The sequence below is a fragment of the Physeter macrocephalus genome, chromosome 15, assembly GCF_002837175.3.
Source record: "Physeter macrocephalus isolate SW-GA chromosome 15, ASM283717v5, whole genome shotgun sequence".
NCBI lineage: Eukaryota > Metazoa > Chordata > Mammalia > Artiodactyla > Physeteridae > Physeter > Physeter macrocephalus.
This window is the reverse complement of record NC_041228.1, coordinates 72899274-72916564: the sequence shown is the minus strand read 5'-3', so window position 1 is coordinate 72916564 and position 17291 is coordinate 72899274. Positions and strand designations below refer to the sequence as shown.

General features: G+C 37.2%; 1 protein-coding gene and 1 long non-coding RNA gene across 8 annotated transcripts in view; one reads left to right on the top strand and one right to left on the bottom strand.

Annotated features, from left to right (window-relative positions):
* CLVS1 (clavesin 1) overlaps nt 1-17291 on the top strand; it is a 246674-nt gene that overhangs the window by 160416 nt on the left and 68967 nt on the right. For all 7 annotated transcript variants that reach the window (XM_055091287.1, XM_055091286.1, XM_028500704.2 and 4 more), the window contains one exon: nt 4950-5124. In XM_055091287.1, coding sequence (XP_054947262.1) covers nt 4950-5124 — 175 coding nt within the window. The remainder of the gene's footprint in view (nt 1-4949; nt 5125-17291) is intronic.
* The window catches only part of LOC112065833 (uncharacterized), a 130875-nt gene that overhangs the window by 102029 nt on the left and 11555 nt on the right, over nt 1-17291 (bottom strand). The gene's annotated exons all lie outside the window — the stretch shown is intronic.

Sequence of the window (17291 nt, the reverse complement as noted above, 5' to 3'; positions counted from 1 at the left end):
AAAATCTAAATATCCACTTGTCACCTGTTAGTTCGTTTCGAGATAAGTGCTCAGCTACACTGATAGAATTGCGATTGTAGGCAATACAGAAAATAATTTCCCCCCTCTCTGGTTTATTAGAGTTAAACCATGCTGTAAGTCTAAATGAGTTGGTAGAATGAGTAAATTCTGGAAATTCTGGAAGAGATTCATGGAAACCTACCATGGCAGATTACAAACTCCAGTAAGCAGTTTAAAAAAATTAACTTTTTACCCAGAACAATTGTAGATTTTCAGAATTATTGTGAAGATAGTACAGAAGGTTTCCCTATCCCCTGCATTGGGTTTTCCTTATTATTAATATCTTACATTAGTATAGTATATTTATTACAACTAATGAACCAGTATGATACATTATTATTCACTAAAGCCTACGCTTTATGCAGATTTCTTTGGTTTTTACCTAATATCTTTCTTCTGTCCCAGGATCCCATCCAAAATATCCCATTACATTTAGTCTTCATGTCTCCTTAGGCTCATCTAGGCTGTGACAGTTTCTCAGACTTTCCTTGGTTCTTTATGAACTTGACAATCGTGAAGAGTACCGGTCAGGTATTTTGTAGAATGTTTCTCAGTTAGAATGTACCTAATGTTCTCCCCTTGACTAATCTGGGGTTATGGTTTGGGCGGAGGAAGATCACAGAGGTAAAGTATGATTTTCGTCATCACATCAAGGGGAACTACTCTCCACGTGATTTATCTCTGTTGATGTCGACCCTAGCCCCCGGGCTGAGGAAGCGCTTGTCTGGTTTCTCTTGTAAAGTTCCTCTTTCTCCCTCCCTTTCCACACTGTACAAGATCTTTGAAAAAATATCACTATGCTCAGCCCACACTTAAGGAGTGAGAAGCTATGTTCCACCTCCATGAGGGTGGAGTAACTATATCAAGTATTTGGTATGTCAAATTATAAAAAGCTGAGAGGGTTGCACAACTCAAAGATATCATAAATAAGAAAGAGGAGAAAGATGAGGAAATCCATTTGAGGAAGCCAGGAAGTAAGGAATTCAAGCTAATGATCAGCTAAGGGTTAGGGGGCGGCCACACCCCTCAACAGGGGTGAGCCTCATGGCCTGAGACCCATTCCATTCAACTTTTTGCTGCCCAACTTTCTGGTTCTTCTAGAAAAGTGAAGTATTCAAACATTTGGAAACTATAGTGAATTCCAAAGTTATTTTACTTTTCTCCTGGGATCAGCCCGTAAGTATAATACTTCATTCATTGCAAATGCCTACCCATCAGTAAGGTTCTGGTCTTGAAAACACATAAAATAGTTCTCAGGTTTCCAAGAGTCAATGTTTCTTTCTTGGGAGTGAATACAAGTGGATATGTGATGGAAGAGGTGCTATCTCTCATTTACAGAGGAGTAAAATACGGTAGCAATTAAGTGATTTGCTAAAGATCTTCATAATCAATGATGTCTGTCTTCACTATTCAATGAAAAGGGCTATCTCAAAATTTTCCAAAGATCTACTTGTTGTCAAATACGATAGCCCTTTCTCCTTCCTTATTCTCCTTCATCTTTCTGTTGCATTTGACTTGGTTAACTACCTTCTGGTATTGGGTAGCTATTAATTTATAACAAACCATCCCCAAACTCAATGGCTTAAAAAAGCAATCATTTACTGTTGCTCACACATCTGTGAGGCAGCTACAGTTTACCTAGGCTGAGGTCAGCTGGGTGGCTCTGCTTCTTTCAAAGATCTGCTAGCTGGCTGGCTGGGGAGTCATCCTTCTCTTCAGTCTAGCAGTCTAGCTGTGGCATATGTTTTTCCATGGCAACGGCAGAAAGCCAGAGAACAAGTAACATCTGAGGTCTCTAAGATCTAGGCCTCAAATTGGTACACTGTCATTTCAGTCACATACCATCAGTTAAAGCAAGTCACATGGCCAAAGGGCAAGAAATACACTCTCACCAATGAGGTCAACACATAGCTAGTGTGTGGATGCTCAGATAAGTGAAGAATTGGGGTCAGCAATGCAATCTATCATATCCTTCTTGAAACACTACCCCCCTTTTTAAAAAACACATTACTATCATCATTCTCTCACTTTTTATTTCCTTAACCTTTCTTCCTTCAACCTCAGAACTGTATGTAAGCTTTACATACGGCTTAGCTTTTCTGAGTTTCCTGATTCTCTCCATGTGTGTATTCATGCTAAGAAAGCTTATCCAGGATCAGACTCTCTAATTCCCTAACGGTCATTTGTAGTTTACCATTGGGCATTTCCATATTTTCCTTTGGAATTGCCTAAGCTCACAATCTTTGGTCTCATGTTCCACTTAAGTCAATGTTTCTTCCCAATACAAAGCTGTATCTCTAAAAAAGACTTGGGTCTTTAGATCATATTTGCTATGAATGCAAAAACAAGACTCAAAGTCCTAGAGAAAACGTACCCTACATTAATAGGAATTCGACATCTCTGAAATTTAGAAGAGAATCTATGTAAAAGAAAATGATGAGAACATTATTAAAAACCACTTCCCATGAGAAATGGTTAAAGTTACTAATATATATATTTTTTAATCTAGAGATTACATAGGGCATCATGTCCACCATGTTTAGATAATTTAGTGTGTGGTATAGGAAGACCTGAGGTTCTCTTCTTTGTAGCGGAACTACACTCAGTGGGTGGATTTGGGGGAGGAAAAGTTTTGCTTGATATAAGGAAGACATTTTTAGTAGGAAGAACTGTACAGAAACAGAATGGACTAATATCTGTATTTTTCACGTGTCACTCCTCTTTCCTGAACTGTCTTACTCTTTTTCCCACTTATCCAAAATCCTATTTACCCTTCAAGGCTTAGCCCAAGCTTTCACTCCTCTGTAAGCTCTTCCTGATTACTCGAATTTTATCAATCCCTTTCAACTCATTTTGCTAATCTCCTACCCCACCCCAACTAAATTAAGGGCTCTTTGAAAGTAGAAATATGACATACTATTCTATAACTTCAAGTATTAAACAGAGCTCTGAGCTTATAACAGCCATTCAGTAAATTCTTACTGGTTTTTTGTTTGTTTTGTTTTCTTGAAGTATAGATGATTTACAAAATTGTGTTAGTTTCGGTAGTACAGCATAGTGATACCAGTTTTAGGTTGTTTTGCAGATTACATTCCATTATAGGTTATTACAAGATATTGAGTGTAATTCTTTGTGCTGTACAGTAAATCCTTGATGTGAATCTATTTTATGTATAGTAATTTGTATCTGTTAATCCCATATTTCTAATTTTCCCCTTCTCCCTTCCCCCTTCCCTCTCTCCTTTGGTAACCACTAGTTTGTTTTCTGTATCTGTGATTCTGTTTCTGTTTTGCATATACATTCGTTTGTATTGTCTTTTAGATTCCACATATACATATTTGTATTTGTCTCTGTCTGACTTTTTGCTAAGCATAATATTCTCTACGTACATCCATGTTGGTGCAAATGGCAGAATTTTGTTCTTTTCTATGGCTGAGTAACATACATATATATCACATCTTCTTTATCCATTCATCTGTTGATAGACACTTAAGTTGCTTCCATATCTTGGCTACTGTAAATAATGCTGCTATGAACATTGGCATGCACATATTATTATTGTTTTCATTTTCTTCAGATTTATACCCAGGAGTGGAATTGCCAGATCATATGATAGTTCTATTTTTAGTTTTTTGAGAAACTTTCTTTCCACAGTAACTGCACCAGTTTACTTTCCCATCAAGAGTGTACAATGATTCCTTCTTTCCACACCCTCACCAACATTTGTTATTTGTAGACTTTTTGATGATGGCCATTCTGACTGGTGTGAGGTGATAGGTTGTTTTGCAGATTACATTCCATTATAGGTTATTACAAGATATTGAGTGTAATTCTTTGTGCTGTACAGTAAATCCTTGATGTGAATCTATTTTATGTATAGTAATTTGTATCTGTTAATCCCATATTTAATCACATATTTTCTGATTTCCAATCTAGAATCATTAGATTTGGTTATAATTTGAATCAGATTGAAATGCTCAGGAATCTGATCATTTCATCTGGTTTCACAAGACGATACAGCTTCTGACTGTAATGATAGCCTGAAGGAAGTAACAGATTTTGCCATCACTTGACATCCACAGAATTTAGAGATCCTTTAAGATCTTAAATTTTTAGCTCAAATAATTTGCTGGGGGAATTAGCAAAATATGCCATCATTTCTTCGTGTCTGAAAATTATTTAAAACAAGTATCAACTGGTGACTGGGAATATATGATGTGGAAGAACACATACAACACTAGAGAACTGTCACTCTAGTTTGTATTCAGGTCTACCTGTTGTCATAGTTACTGCTGTACTCCAAGCGATTTCCTTCCTGAATCACACTCTGCAAACCTTCAATGAAAATAAGCTATTCTTGCTTTATTTTTTCTCTATTCATGAATTGAGGCGAAAAAGTAGCATCAATTGCACAGTTGTTTTTACACTTTGAGCAAGATTTTAACCATACAAAAGGAACAAGAGGTTTAATCAAAACAAGTGCCTCTGATGAAGGTCTTACCTCATTTTTTCAGCAATATTCATTAAGCAGCTAGATGCTGGGGCCACAACTATGATTACGGCCCAGGAGGGAGGGGCAAGTAAGGGATGCATTTCAATGAAATGCAATCAGGTCTGTGGTGGAAGCAGAGACTAGAGACCCAAGGAAACACAAAAGAGAGACACCTTGTAAAGTTTGGGGTTCTCGTGCAGTCAGATCAAAGGGAGGTTTCATCCTGTGATTCTCAAAGCATTGCTCCTGTGAAGTTTAGCAAATGTATTTTCTGTCACTTTGGGTACAGGACACTGGGCTCACGGAGCAGAGGAGCGAGGCAGCCAGTGCTTCACACACAAAGTCCTATCACCTGCTGATATTCATGCACGGCCTCTCCTTTCTGCTTTGGCTGCAGGAACTCCTTCACAGACATCCTCCGGGCCATCCTGCTGTCATTGGAAGTCCTTATTGAAGATCCGGAGCTTCAGATAAATGGTTTCATTTTAATTATAGACTGGAGTAATTTCTCCTTCAAACAAGCCTCCAAACTGACACCATCAATCCTCAAACTGGCCATTGAAGGGTTGCAGGTATGTTCAATGAATGTACCATACGAGATAGTATGCGACTGTGTGCTCTTTTCTTATTGCAACCCAAGTAATGTTTGTCTTTGAGAATGGAAAAAGAAAACTTCGATAGAATCCACTTGTGAATACTCCGTATTTTTACCCCAGCCTGAGTTGAGATGATTTTTTTTTTTTAAATTAGCCTCCATTTTCATTAACAACTCTAAACTACTGTCGCCACGGGCACAAATTACCTACCGTTGCGATTATGAATAAAGCTTGGAGATGTTTAGCCAAATCCATGTGAGAGGTCACACAAATTAAAACTAGAAAACATCTACTTTATGAGTGTGCCCTTATATTGCAGTGGCATGGAAGCTTTCCAGGGTTTCTGGAAGCATCCTTGCACATGAAAATATACGCGGTGGGTCCTCACTTCTCTGAAGGCAACGTGCTGAGGTGTTTGTACTAAAGTAAATCATTTCAATGCAAAGGAAGCGTATGGAACTCTACTTCCTGTTTGTACGCCCGGAGTTGTCAGGACTTTGGGGAAGGGGTTTTTGTGCTGCGTAGAGGTTAGGGTAGTCAGTTCCTGGGGTCCCTTCTACTTTTAAGGACAGGTGATTCCATGAAAAGTAGCAAACTCAGAGCTAAGCAATGCTGCTTAGCCCCTGGTGATGCATTATCATTGTACAAAGGAAAAGGCATAGTTCAGGAAGATTCAGAATCAGCACAGATAAAACTCAAGTCCACTCTTCACTTTGTAGGAAGATTGATTCCCAACAGACGGCAGGTACATGCAGCTACATAGGTCACGAACTATTTGTTAATTCTCAGATCAAGCAGCCAGTACTCAAGCTCTTCAAAGTACAAGACTGGGAAACCCATTTCAGTCACCCATCATACTCTAGTGTGATGAGTAATGGATGGGCCTGTTTCTTACACTGTGGCTGATTCTCATTTGGCTCCCAGCAAATATGCAGCACTTACAGGGCCTCTGATAAACTCATGGTTGTTGAATGGGACTTATTTTGTTGAAAGGGTTTCCTATTTCAGAAGAGGAACAAGTACACACTGTTCCAAGAATGCTACATTATCCTGGGGAGTTACATCACACAGTGTATCGGGGGCACATTTTTAAATTTGCTTTTGCATTTCTAGACTACAGAGTATCCTGCCTTGCCTTAAAAAAAATCTCAATCCTAGACTTGTTTGTCCTTTACCGTCAATCACTTTCTCTTAGCTCTCTTTTTCTCCAGCGCCCTCTCATCTAAGCCTCTGAACATCTGATCTTTCTCTCCTTAAAGCTTTTATCAAAGGGAGATTTAAAGTAAGCTGCAAGGTTTATTTCATTCCCTATAATTATGCTGGCCATATTTCCAGGATTTTCTGTGGTGTAGTACAAGCTTCATATAATTTTATCTTTCTAAAAAGAGATAATTCATTACATGTGTAAGTAGCTGTGACTCAAATTCTATGTATTCATAAGATTTTTCATAAATTAGGAAGAAAAATGTACTTTTTCCAACCCTGTGTTCCAATTTTTATTTCTGGAAATGTGTGGATTATATAACATGTCCCCTGCCAACTTCTCTAGGCTAATGTGGGTCTTACGGAGTTAATGCATGCGAATGTGTTTTAAAACATAAAGCTGTACATAAGTTTGTGATATATTTTTACAAGAAATACTAGATGACCTTTTGTGGGGCAAAGCGAGTCCTATCTGGGCCTTCTCTCTTCAGGTACCAGGGTCCGGGTTGAACTCCACAACGTCCTATAGCTCTGGTTAAAGAATAGCCTCTACTGGGCGAAGGGGAGATGCATGGGGTCAGGGTCAGAGTGGAGAAAAAATACTTCCTCCCATCATCTCACAGAGCAATGGCCTGGACCTCTCTGTTGCTAAACAAGGTAAACTTGCTTTCCCTTGACTGTGGGAAAGCATCAGTCCTATCAGGCTGTCTGGATTGGGATGCAGCTTTTTCTGTGAATTCTGCCTGCCCAGACCCTGAAGACCTAAGAACTCTTAAAACGGTGCAGACCCTCCTGCCAGGAGAAGGAAGCCAGTGATCCTAGAAGAAGCTGAGCTTGGATGCAGCTGTCTGGGATATCAGCTCCCTGTCCTAATGAGCTTGTTGGCTTGGTTCTTGCCCTACAGTGGGTGATCAGCTCTGGCCAGCCACTGGCAACTTCTCACTCCAGGCTATCCTCTCTCAGGCTTTGTGGGAATTCAGACACCACGGTCACCTCTCCACCAGCTCTCCCAGGGACCTTTTATCACTGCAGGGATTGCTTCCATCCACAGTGTAACCATTAACTGCTTCTGGCATTTCAAAAAAGTCCTAACTGATACTAGCAGAATTCACGTCTTTGTGGTCACACTGTCGTACAAGGAAGATCCCATACAGGTCTCTACTTGTCAGCCATGAAAGTTCAAGATAAATTTCATAACACTGCTGGCATGGGTAAAGGCCATGGACTTTACTGGAGAAAAGGAAAGGGTCAGTGAGAGATGAGAAGCCACTGCTGTTCTTTTTTCCTCTGCACCATCAGAGAGGCCCAAAGAGGTTCGAGTGTCCTGTAGACATGCAGGAGATTGCAGGGGAGGGAGACCCTATGTTCCAGTGAAGGGAACTTGCTTTCTCTGCTGTCCTGCTTTTTGTAGGGTAGATGTGAGAAAATAACCTGGCACGGGGGTACTAATCAGACTACTTTTGTGCTAGGCCATCTGGTTTGGGGTTTCAGCTGTTCATAGGCGTTATCTAGGATTACCTGCTGATCAACTCCTAGAGAATCTGGGGCCCTGAAATATGGCAACCCCCTCAACACACACAGATAGTACAATACCTCCTGCAGGAGAAGGGGGTGGGGTGTTCAGGTTGTGAGAATTTAGAATCTTTTTGTTCAGTCCTTCGCCTGCATCACAACCTAGTTTCAAAACCCTGAGTTTTAGCTCTATTACCTCTGTTCTTAATTCTCCATAAAGAAAGTTGTTCAGTGAGACCCTCCATTACTAATTGTTCCAGGTTGGGTTCTCTGAGGAGCAGATTCTGACACAGAGACTAACATGCAGGAGATTCGTTAGGGAATGCTCTTGGGGTCAGAACCCGCAGAAGGGAAGCTACGAAGAATGGTTGACAGCAGGAGAAGTTAAGCTGGGATTCAATCATTTCCAATGAAAGCTTCAGGTGTTCTGAAACTGAGATGACCCTTCAGAGTTGTCCCTGACTGGAGCCAAGGGACTGGACATTTATATTCCCATATTGTTCAGTAACTGGGTGCAGGCTGTCCTGAGAAGTGGTTGTGAGTTTGGGCAAAGCAGCTCTCTTCAGCCTGGGGCGTCCAGAGGGCACTATTATCTGAGAATTTTCTCCTGGTAGGACCTCAAGCAGCTGGGAAATAAATACTCAGTCCTAAAGGGGGCCTGGCAGCATATCCGAATATCTACCACAATAAGCAAAAGACATTTGGAATACCCTGTAATGTAATGTCGAGAAGCTTCCTTTATTTTGAATCTGGATGTTTAACTGCTTTTTTTCTTGGTTATATACAGTCCCAATTATCCCCAAGTGGAGTTGATACCATGTAATATAGAGGTGATGGGCACTGGGCCAGCAACTTGGTGACAGTCTTCTGTTTGGGTCTACCAGTTGTATTTTAATGCTTTAAAAGGCAATTATAAGTTAGTAGAAGGAAGGAAATAATAAAGAGTAGAGCAGAAATAAATGAAAAAGAGACCAAAAAGAATTTTTAAAAAAATGAAACTAAAGGCTGTTTTTTTTTTAAAAGATAAAGAAAATTGATAAACCCTTAACCAGACTCATAAAGAAAAACAGAGGGACCAAATAAGTAAAATTAGAAATGAAAGAGGAGAAATTACAACAGATATTACAGAAATACAATCATAAGAGAACGCTATGAACAGTTATACACCAACAAATTGAACAATCTAGAAGAAATGATTAAATACCTAGAAAGATACAATCTTTCAGGACTGAATCAGGAAGAAATGGAAAACTGAACAGACTGATTACTAGTAATGAAATTGAATCAGTAATCAAAAAACTCCCAACAAGCAAAAGTCCAGGACCAGACAGCTTCACAGGGGAATTCTATCATTTAAAGAAAAGTTAAGACCTATCCTCCTCAAACTATTCCAGAAAGTTGAAGAGGAGGGAACACCTCCAAACTCATTCTACAAAGCCAGCATTACCAAAACCAGACAAAGACACTACAAAGAAAGAAAATCAGAGGCCAATATCCCTGATAAACATAGATACAAAAATCCTCAACAAAAATATTGGCAAATTGAATTCAACACCACATTAAAAGGATCATACATCCTGATCAAGTGGGATTTATTCCAGGGATGCAAGGATGGTTCAATATCCACAAATCAATCAATGTGATATATCACATTAACAAAACAAAGGATAAAAATTATGTGATCATCTTAACAGATGCAGAAAAAGCATTTGACAAAATTCATCATTCATTCATGATAAAAACTCTCAACTAAGCTAGTATACAGGGAACACACCTCAACATAATAAAGGGCATTTATGACAAACCCACAGCTAACATTATACTCAACAATGAAAAGTTGGAAGCTTTTTCTCTAAGATCAGAAACAAGACAAGCATGCCAACTCTCACCACTTCTATTTAACATAAGTTTTGGAAGTCCTAGCCAGAGCAATTAGACAAGGAAAAGCAATAAAAGGCATCCAAATAGGAAGGAAGTAAAACTGTCACTATTTGCAGATCACATGATACTATATATAGAAAACCCGAAAGACTCCACCAAAAAACTATTAGAACAAATAAATAAGTTCTGTAAAGTTACAGGATACAAAATTAATATACAGAAGTCTGTTGCATATCTATACACTAATAATGAGCTATTAGAAAGAGAAAGCAAAAATACAATCCCATTTACAATCAAATTTTTAAAAAATAAAATACCTAGAAATAAATTTAACCAAGGAGGTGAAAGACCTGTATACTGAAAACTACAAAATATTAAGGAAAGAAATTGAAGAAGATGTGAATAAAAGGAAAGATATTCCAGGCTCATGGATTGGAAGAGTTAATATTGTTAAAATATTCATACTACCCAAAGCAATGTGCAGATTCAATGCAATCCTAATCAAAATATTTATGGCGTTTTTTACAGAACAAAAAATGATCCTAAAATTTGTATGGAATCACAAAAGGTTCTGAATAACCAAAGCAATCTTGAGAAAGAACAAAGCTGGAAGTATCATGCTCCCTGAGTTCAAACTATACTACAAAGCTACAGTAATCAAAAGAGTATGGTACTGGCATGAAAACAGACACAGAGATCAAAGGAACAAAATAAAGAGCCCAGAAATAAATCCATGCACATATGGTCAATTGATCTATGACAAAGGAGACAAGAATATACAATGGGAAAAGATGGTTTCTTCAATAAGTGAGGTTGGGAAAACTGGACAGCTATATGTAAAAGAGTAAAACTAGAACATTTTCTCACACCACATACAAAAATAAACTCAGAATGGATTAAAGACTTAAATGTAAGACTAAAACCTATAAAAATCCTAGAAGAAAACATAGGCATTATGCTCTTTGACATTGATCTTAGCAATATTTTTATGGATCTGTCTCCTCAGACATGAGCAACAAACACATAAATAAACAAATGTGAGCACATCAAACTAAAAAGCTTTTGCACAGCAAAGGAAACCATTAATAAAACAAAAAAGCAACTTACTGAATGGCAGAAAATATTTGCAAATGCTATGTCCAATAAGGGGTTAATATCCAAAATATATAAAGAATGCATATAACTCAACATATAAAAAATCCAATTAAAAAATTGGTAGAGGATCTAAATAGGTACTTTTCCAAAGAAGACATAGAGATGGCCAACAGGCACATGAAAAGATGCTCAACATTGTCCATCATCAAGGAAATGCAAGTCAAAACCACAAGGAGGTATCACTTGACACTGTCAGAATGGTTATCATTGAAAAGAGAAGAAATAACAAGTGTTGGTAAGGATGTGGAGAAAAGTACACTGCTTGTGGGAATGTAAATTGGTACTACGGAAAACAGTATGGAGGTTCTTCAAATAATTTAAAATAGAACTACCACATGATCCAGCAATTCTATTCCTGGGTATTTATCTGAAGAAAACGAAAACACTAATTTGAAAAGACACATGTACCTCAATGTTCATAAGAGCATTATTTACAAGAGCCATGATATGGAAGCAACCTAAGTGCCCATCAACAGATGAATGGATAAAGAAGACATGGGAAATATACACAATCGAATATTGCTCAGCCATAAAAAAGAATGAAATCTTGCCATTTTCGACAACACAGATGGACCTGGAAGGTATTATGCTTAGGGAGATAAAGAAGACAGAGAAAGACTGTATGTTTTCACTTATACGTGCAATCTGAAAAACGAAGCAAATGAACAAACATAAAACAGAAACAGACTTACAGATATAGAGAACAAACTAGTGGTTACCTGAGGGAAGAGGGTCAGGGAGGGGTAAAATAGGTGAAGGGGATTAAGACATACAACCTACCAGTTATAAAAAAAATAAGATGCACGGATATTATATACAGCAAGGTAATATAGTTAATATTTTACAATAACTTCAAATGATGTATAATTCATAAAAATATCTAATCACTGTTATACATCTAAAACTAATATAATACTGTAAGTCAACTATACTTCAATAAAAATCTTTAAAAAATAAAATAAAAGACAATTATATATATCCAACTAATCTTTGACAAAGGAGCAAAGGCACTACAGTGAAGCAAAGATAGTCTTTTTAACTAATGGTGCTACAATAACCAGACATCCACATGCAAAAAAACAAATCTAGACACAGACACAGGAGATGTAGGAGAAAGTCTATGTGACCTTGGTTATGGTGATGACTTTTTAGATACAACACCAGAGGCACAATCCAGGAAAGAAATATTATTGATAAGCTGAACTTCATTAAGATTAAAGACTTTTGCTCTGGAAAAGACAATGAATGATGACCAGAGGTTGTGGGCAGGGAAGGATGAACAGGTGCAGCACAAAGGATGATACTATAATGATTGATACTTGTTGTTATACGTTTGTCCAAACTCATAGAGTGTACAACACCAAGAGTGAACCATAATGTAAACTACGGACTTTGGGTGATTACGATGTGTCAATGTAGGTTCATCAGTTGTAACAAAGGTACACCTCAGGTGGGGACTGTTGATAATGAGGGAGTATTATACGTGTGTGGGAGCAGGGGATATAAGGGAAATCCCTGTCCCTTCCCTTCAATTTTGCTGTGAACCTAAAACTGCTCTAAAAAATAAGGCTTAGTGAAGAAAAGGGCAATTATACTGCCTCTGACAACAGTCATCAAAAAAAATGGCATGTGCATAGAACTTTGGTTATGTATTTCACAGGCTGAATTAATGAGTTATAATAATAATTATCATGTACAAGACTGCTCTTTAAGGGGTCATCAGATTTTTTTACATCAAAAGTTACCTTGCATCAGCCAGTCATGAAATTCTAATAGTGTATATAGTATATATTCCTCCTTTAGAACAATGGGGTATGTCATTGTTTAGAATATTAAGTTGTCCCAGATACATAAATATTCTGTGAATATCAGTTCAAAAAACTTGAGTTAAAAATACTAACTTTGAAAATGCCTAGAAGTCACTTTCTCTCACTCTGCTGTTTCATTTCTTAAATGTGGTCAATAATGTCTAAAAGATTACAACTTGTTTAAATTTTAATCAAACAAGTAATATTTATGCCACCATTTTAGTATAGCAAAGCATTATTCTCAATTCTGCTGGGGAATTCTGGCAGAATAAGCAGCATGCTGAAGTCCTGTTCTTGAGTTTTGCACTGTTTCCAAAATCAATTTTTGGAATTATTTCTTGTAAATCACTGCAACCCAACCATTACGATCAGCACACAGCATTTATCAATGTTCAGCCAACCCAGATACTTAAAGAATTTACTGTGCCGCAGTGTTTCACTTAGGAAGAGCTATAGCCTTTTGTCCCATAGGCTATTTACAAAATATTTGATTCCCTAAGGACCCAGATGTGTGTTAAGGGTTTACAAACAAGCTTACTTTTCACTCACCAGAGGAGATCTAGGAAGCACTCTTTTTGTTTTTTTCTCATTTCTGTGCTTATGTCATTTTCTTCTGGCCAGATACTTTGTCAGTTCATTAACTCTTCGCTCCAGTTTAAGGTTTACTGTGTGACTTTTGTTGTTATTTTTGTTAAAAATGGTTTTCTAATATTTATATCAACTTTGATTTAAACTCTCCCAGCAGATTTGAGCCAGTCTAGTGTGAAAGGAGGTTCATCGCTTTTCCAACTCTTAACCCAAAGGCGGGAGGGGATTGCGGGCAAGGCTCAGAGGCCCAGGTAGCTGGGAATCATCCATAATGTCATCCAGACATTATTAAAGACACCATGGAAATGTGTAAACAGTAGAGAGCTTTTCATCTAAAACAGTAATAATGTGATATAGAAAATTTTACAGTTTAAGAGACAAATCCTTAGTCACTTGTATAACATAGGAATCCCAGAAATTATTATTTGGACTTCAGAGAAGTTTTATTATATAGCGAAAATAGTTTCCACATTGCTAAGACGGAGCTCTTTATTTTTTATTTTTTTTGGCCACGTCATGTGGCACATGGGATCTTAGTTCCCTGACCGGGGATTGAACCCACGCCCCCTGCAGTGGAAGCGCCGAGTCTTAACCACTGGACCGGCAGGGAATTCCCATGGCTGTAGCTCTTTAAAAGTCTGTCTAATAGATTCCCTGAAATGGAAGAACAATAAATGCCCTCAGCACCTCCAGCTGTTGAAATCTGTAACATTCCCTAAACTCAATTTCCACTCCCAAACCCCACTCTTGGGGGTTCATTATACATGTTCAGTATAAAAAAATCTTTAAAAAATATTGGTGATGCTGGTAAATAAAAATAAGAAAATGCAAATTACACTCAACCCTATACAGAAATAAACCTTTTAAACCTGAGCATCTGGTCTTTTCACTTTATAGTGCACAGTGAACAGTATTCTAGCTCTTTATTTTACCTCAACCATCATTTATAATGACTGCATAGTATTCCATTGTTTAGTTATATGATAATGTATTAACCAATTCCCCATTGCTGAATGATTAGATTGTTCTCAATTTTTCAGTATTATGTAAATTCCTGACATGAATGTCCTTTCACTAAATTTTTGGCCACATGAACTACTGCCTTAGGATTAATTTCTAGAGGTGAAATGAATCTTGAAGATGCTCTAGCACTGGGTATTAAAAATAAGTCTTGGTCTATTTGTAACCTCCCCACTATGTCTCCACCACACGGCCCCTTTTTGTTTTAATTTGCTGTGATTACTTTGACTACTACTGAGGTGGAACATTTTCCCATATGTTTATTAGACATTTTTTATTAGCTTTTTTGTGTATCACTTGTTAATGTACTTCAACCATTTTTCAGTTGAGGTTTTTAAATTTTGTTTTATTTCTAATTTTGTAAGAGATTTTTATTACCTAAGGAAATTAACATTTTCTCACATCACAAACATTTTTCCATAATTTGCATCTACAATGACTAATGTTTATTTTTGCTGTTCTTGTTTAAAGCAGTTTAAGACGTTTATATGATCAAGTCTGTTAAGTGGCCTTTGCTAGGGCTTAGAAAGTCTTTTCTTTCCCTAATGTTATATAAAATTCGTATTTCCTTCTAGACTTAGATTTTTTTTTAACATTTTTATCTATCAGGATTTACATTTGAAAAAGTGTGGAGGAAGGGATTTAACTTAATTTTTTTCTAGGTATTTTGATTAGTCTTAATCCCAGTTATTGAATAATGCCTCCTGAAATGCATTTTAGCAGATGGATAAATCAGTGATGAGGAAATATTAAGGAGAGTGACGGCAAAGCCAGTTATTCATTTAATACTTTCTGTTAAAAATTTGAGCTAGTTTTTGATAAGTATGGGCAACATGAATTGGCAGAGTCTGGAAGAGGAGATTCCCTTCAATTCAACAACTATTTATTCAACTTCTCATGCGCCAGAATTCCAAGCAGGCATAGGTGGAGAGACCAGCTGGTCATGCCCCCAGGACGGGACAAAGATGAGCTTGGTGTTCCTTCCATTCCACCCAGGAGAAAAGGAAAAATAAGGTGTGCTGGCCAGGCACAGGGCAATCGTTGTTGAGCACAAAAGCTGGACTGAAGACTCTGAAAAATATCTTTCACCGCTAAGGAACTCTAAAAATACAGTCATAAACATGATTTCTCCTGCTTCAATAATACTAGAGTAGAGTTTAGGAATTTCAAGATGTTTGATGGAGAGTATTAACAATGTGAAAAAAATTAAATGATTAAGCTAATGCCAGCTCAGCTGAAATGTCATTAATTGAGAGGAGTAATCCCTGATGCCTTAATCCAGAGACTCATTAAGGACTTGGAAGAAATTACAAATAACTTGTTCCATTAACTAAATGAGGTTTTAATTAAGATATTCTTAGAAAAACAAGAGGACAGGGCAACGTTAAAGTGGATTTTCAGACTTTGGAAGGGGGAACTCAGTTTTGAAAGCGATCTAGAGAAGAGAAGACCTGACTCAGAAGTTGCGACAGACATAAAGCCTGAGAACACTCTGAAATATTTTTCTCTGGTCAGAGCACGGTATTGTTGAGTACTTTGGTACAAAGTTCTATTTCTTGATTATTCTTGTGTTTTCTTTTTCCTATAGATACTCACATTTCTTTATATTTGTAAAAAATTGAGTATCTTAATTACAACACCTTCCATAAGAAAGTTAGCTAAATATAATAATTCAAAGTATAACAGACACATAGAGAAAATAACCAACTATGAGCATAAACTAATATTCAATATTTAAGAGCAACCATAAGTGGCTCTACTCTACTCATCCAAGTTTATTTACCAGTGCTGCCCAAAATTACCCCCCTTTTCTGCACCACTTGCCTAATTTCCTCCCTGATCACAGATGAATTATAAAATTCCCCTCTCTCCATTTCCATTCCCCCTGGTACCTCAGCTTGTAATGTTGCCAATCCCCCTACCCTTTTACCTCTTAACAATCCTCTCCATCTTTTATGATTAGTATGATGTCACGTCGCTAGATCAAACCTTACTTCCTCTGTGAAGATTTTCTCCAGATTTTCTAATTCTTGATGAATGTTTCTTCCCCTAAAAACACGGTTTGTTCTAGACCACTGAATTTTAGATCTAGAAGAGAACTTGGGAATGGTATTAATCAGTAGGTCTCAATATTTAGCATGCTTCAGAATCTACAGGAAAGTTTAAAAAAAATACTGAACCCCTCTACAGAGTTTCTGATTTCCATAGGCCTGTGGTAGTAAGATCTGAGAATCTGCATTTCTACTGAGTTCACAGATAATGCTGATATTGCTGATATGCTCCTTTTTGAGAATCACTACTATAGCATACCTTCTTTTTTGCTTTTTTTTAGATTCCCCATATAAGAGAGAACATACAGATAAAGGATTCACCTTTTTCTGTCTGACTTGTTTCACTTAGCATAACGCCCTCGAGGTTTATCCATGTTGCTGCAAATGAAAAGATTTCCCTCTTTTTATGGCTGAATAATATTCCATTGTGGGGTGTGTGTGTGTGTGTGTTTGTGTATGGAATCAATTATATATATATATATATATATATATATATATATGTACACACCACAATTTCTTTATCCATTTATTCGTTGATGGACACTTGGGTTATTTCCGTATCTTGGCTACTGTAAATAGTACTGTAATGAACATGGGGGTACATATATCATTTTGAGTTAGTGTATGTCTATCTATATATAGTTGATATATATATATAGATATAGTATGTGTATGTGTATATATATGTGTGTGTGTGTTTTAGATTCCCCATATAAGAGAGAACATACAGATAAAGGATTCACCTTTTTCTGTCTGACTTGTTTCACTTAGCATAACGCCCTCGAGGTTTATCCATGTTGCTGCAAATGAAAAGATTTCCCTCTTTTTATGGCTGAATAATATTCCATTGTGGGGTGTGTGTGTGTGTGTTTGTGTATGGAATCAATTATATATATATATACACACCACAATTTCTTTATCCATT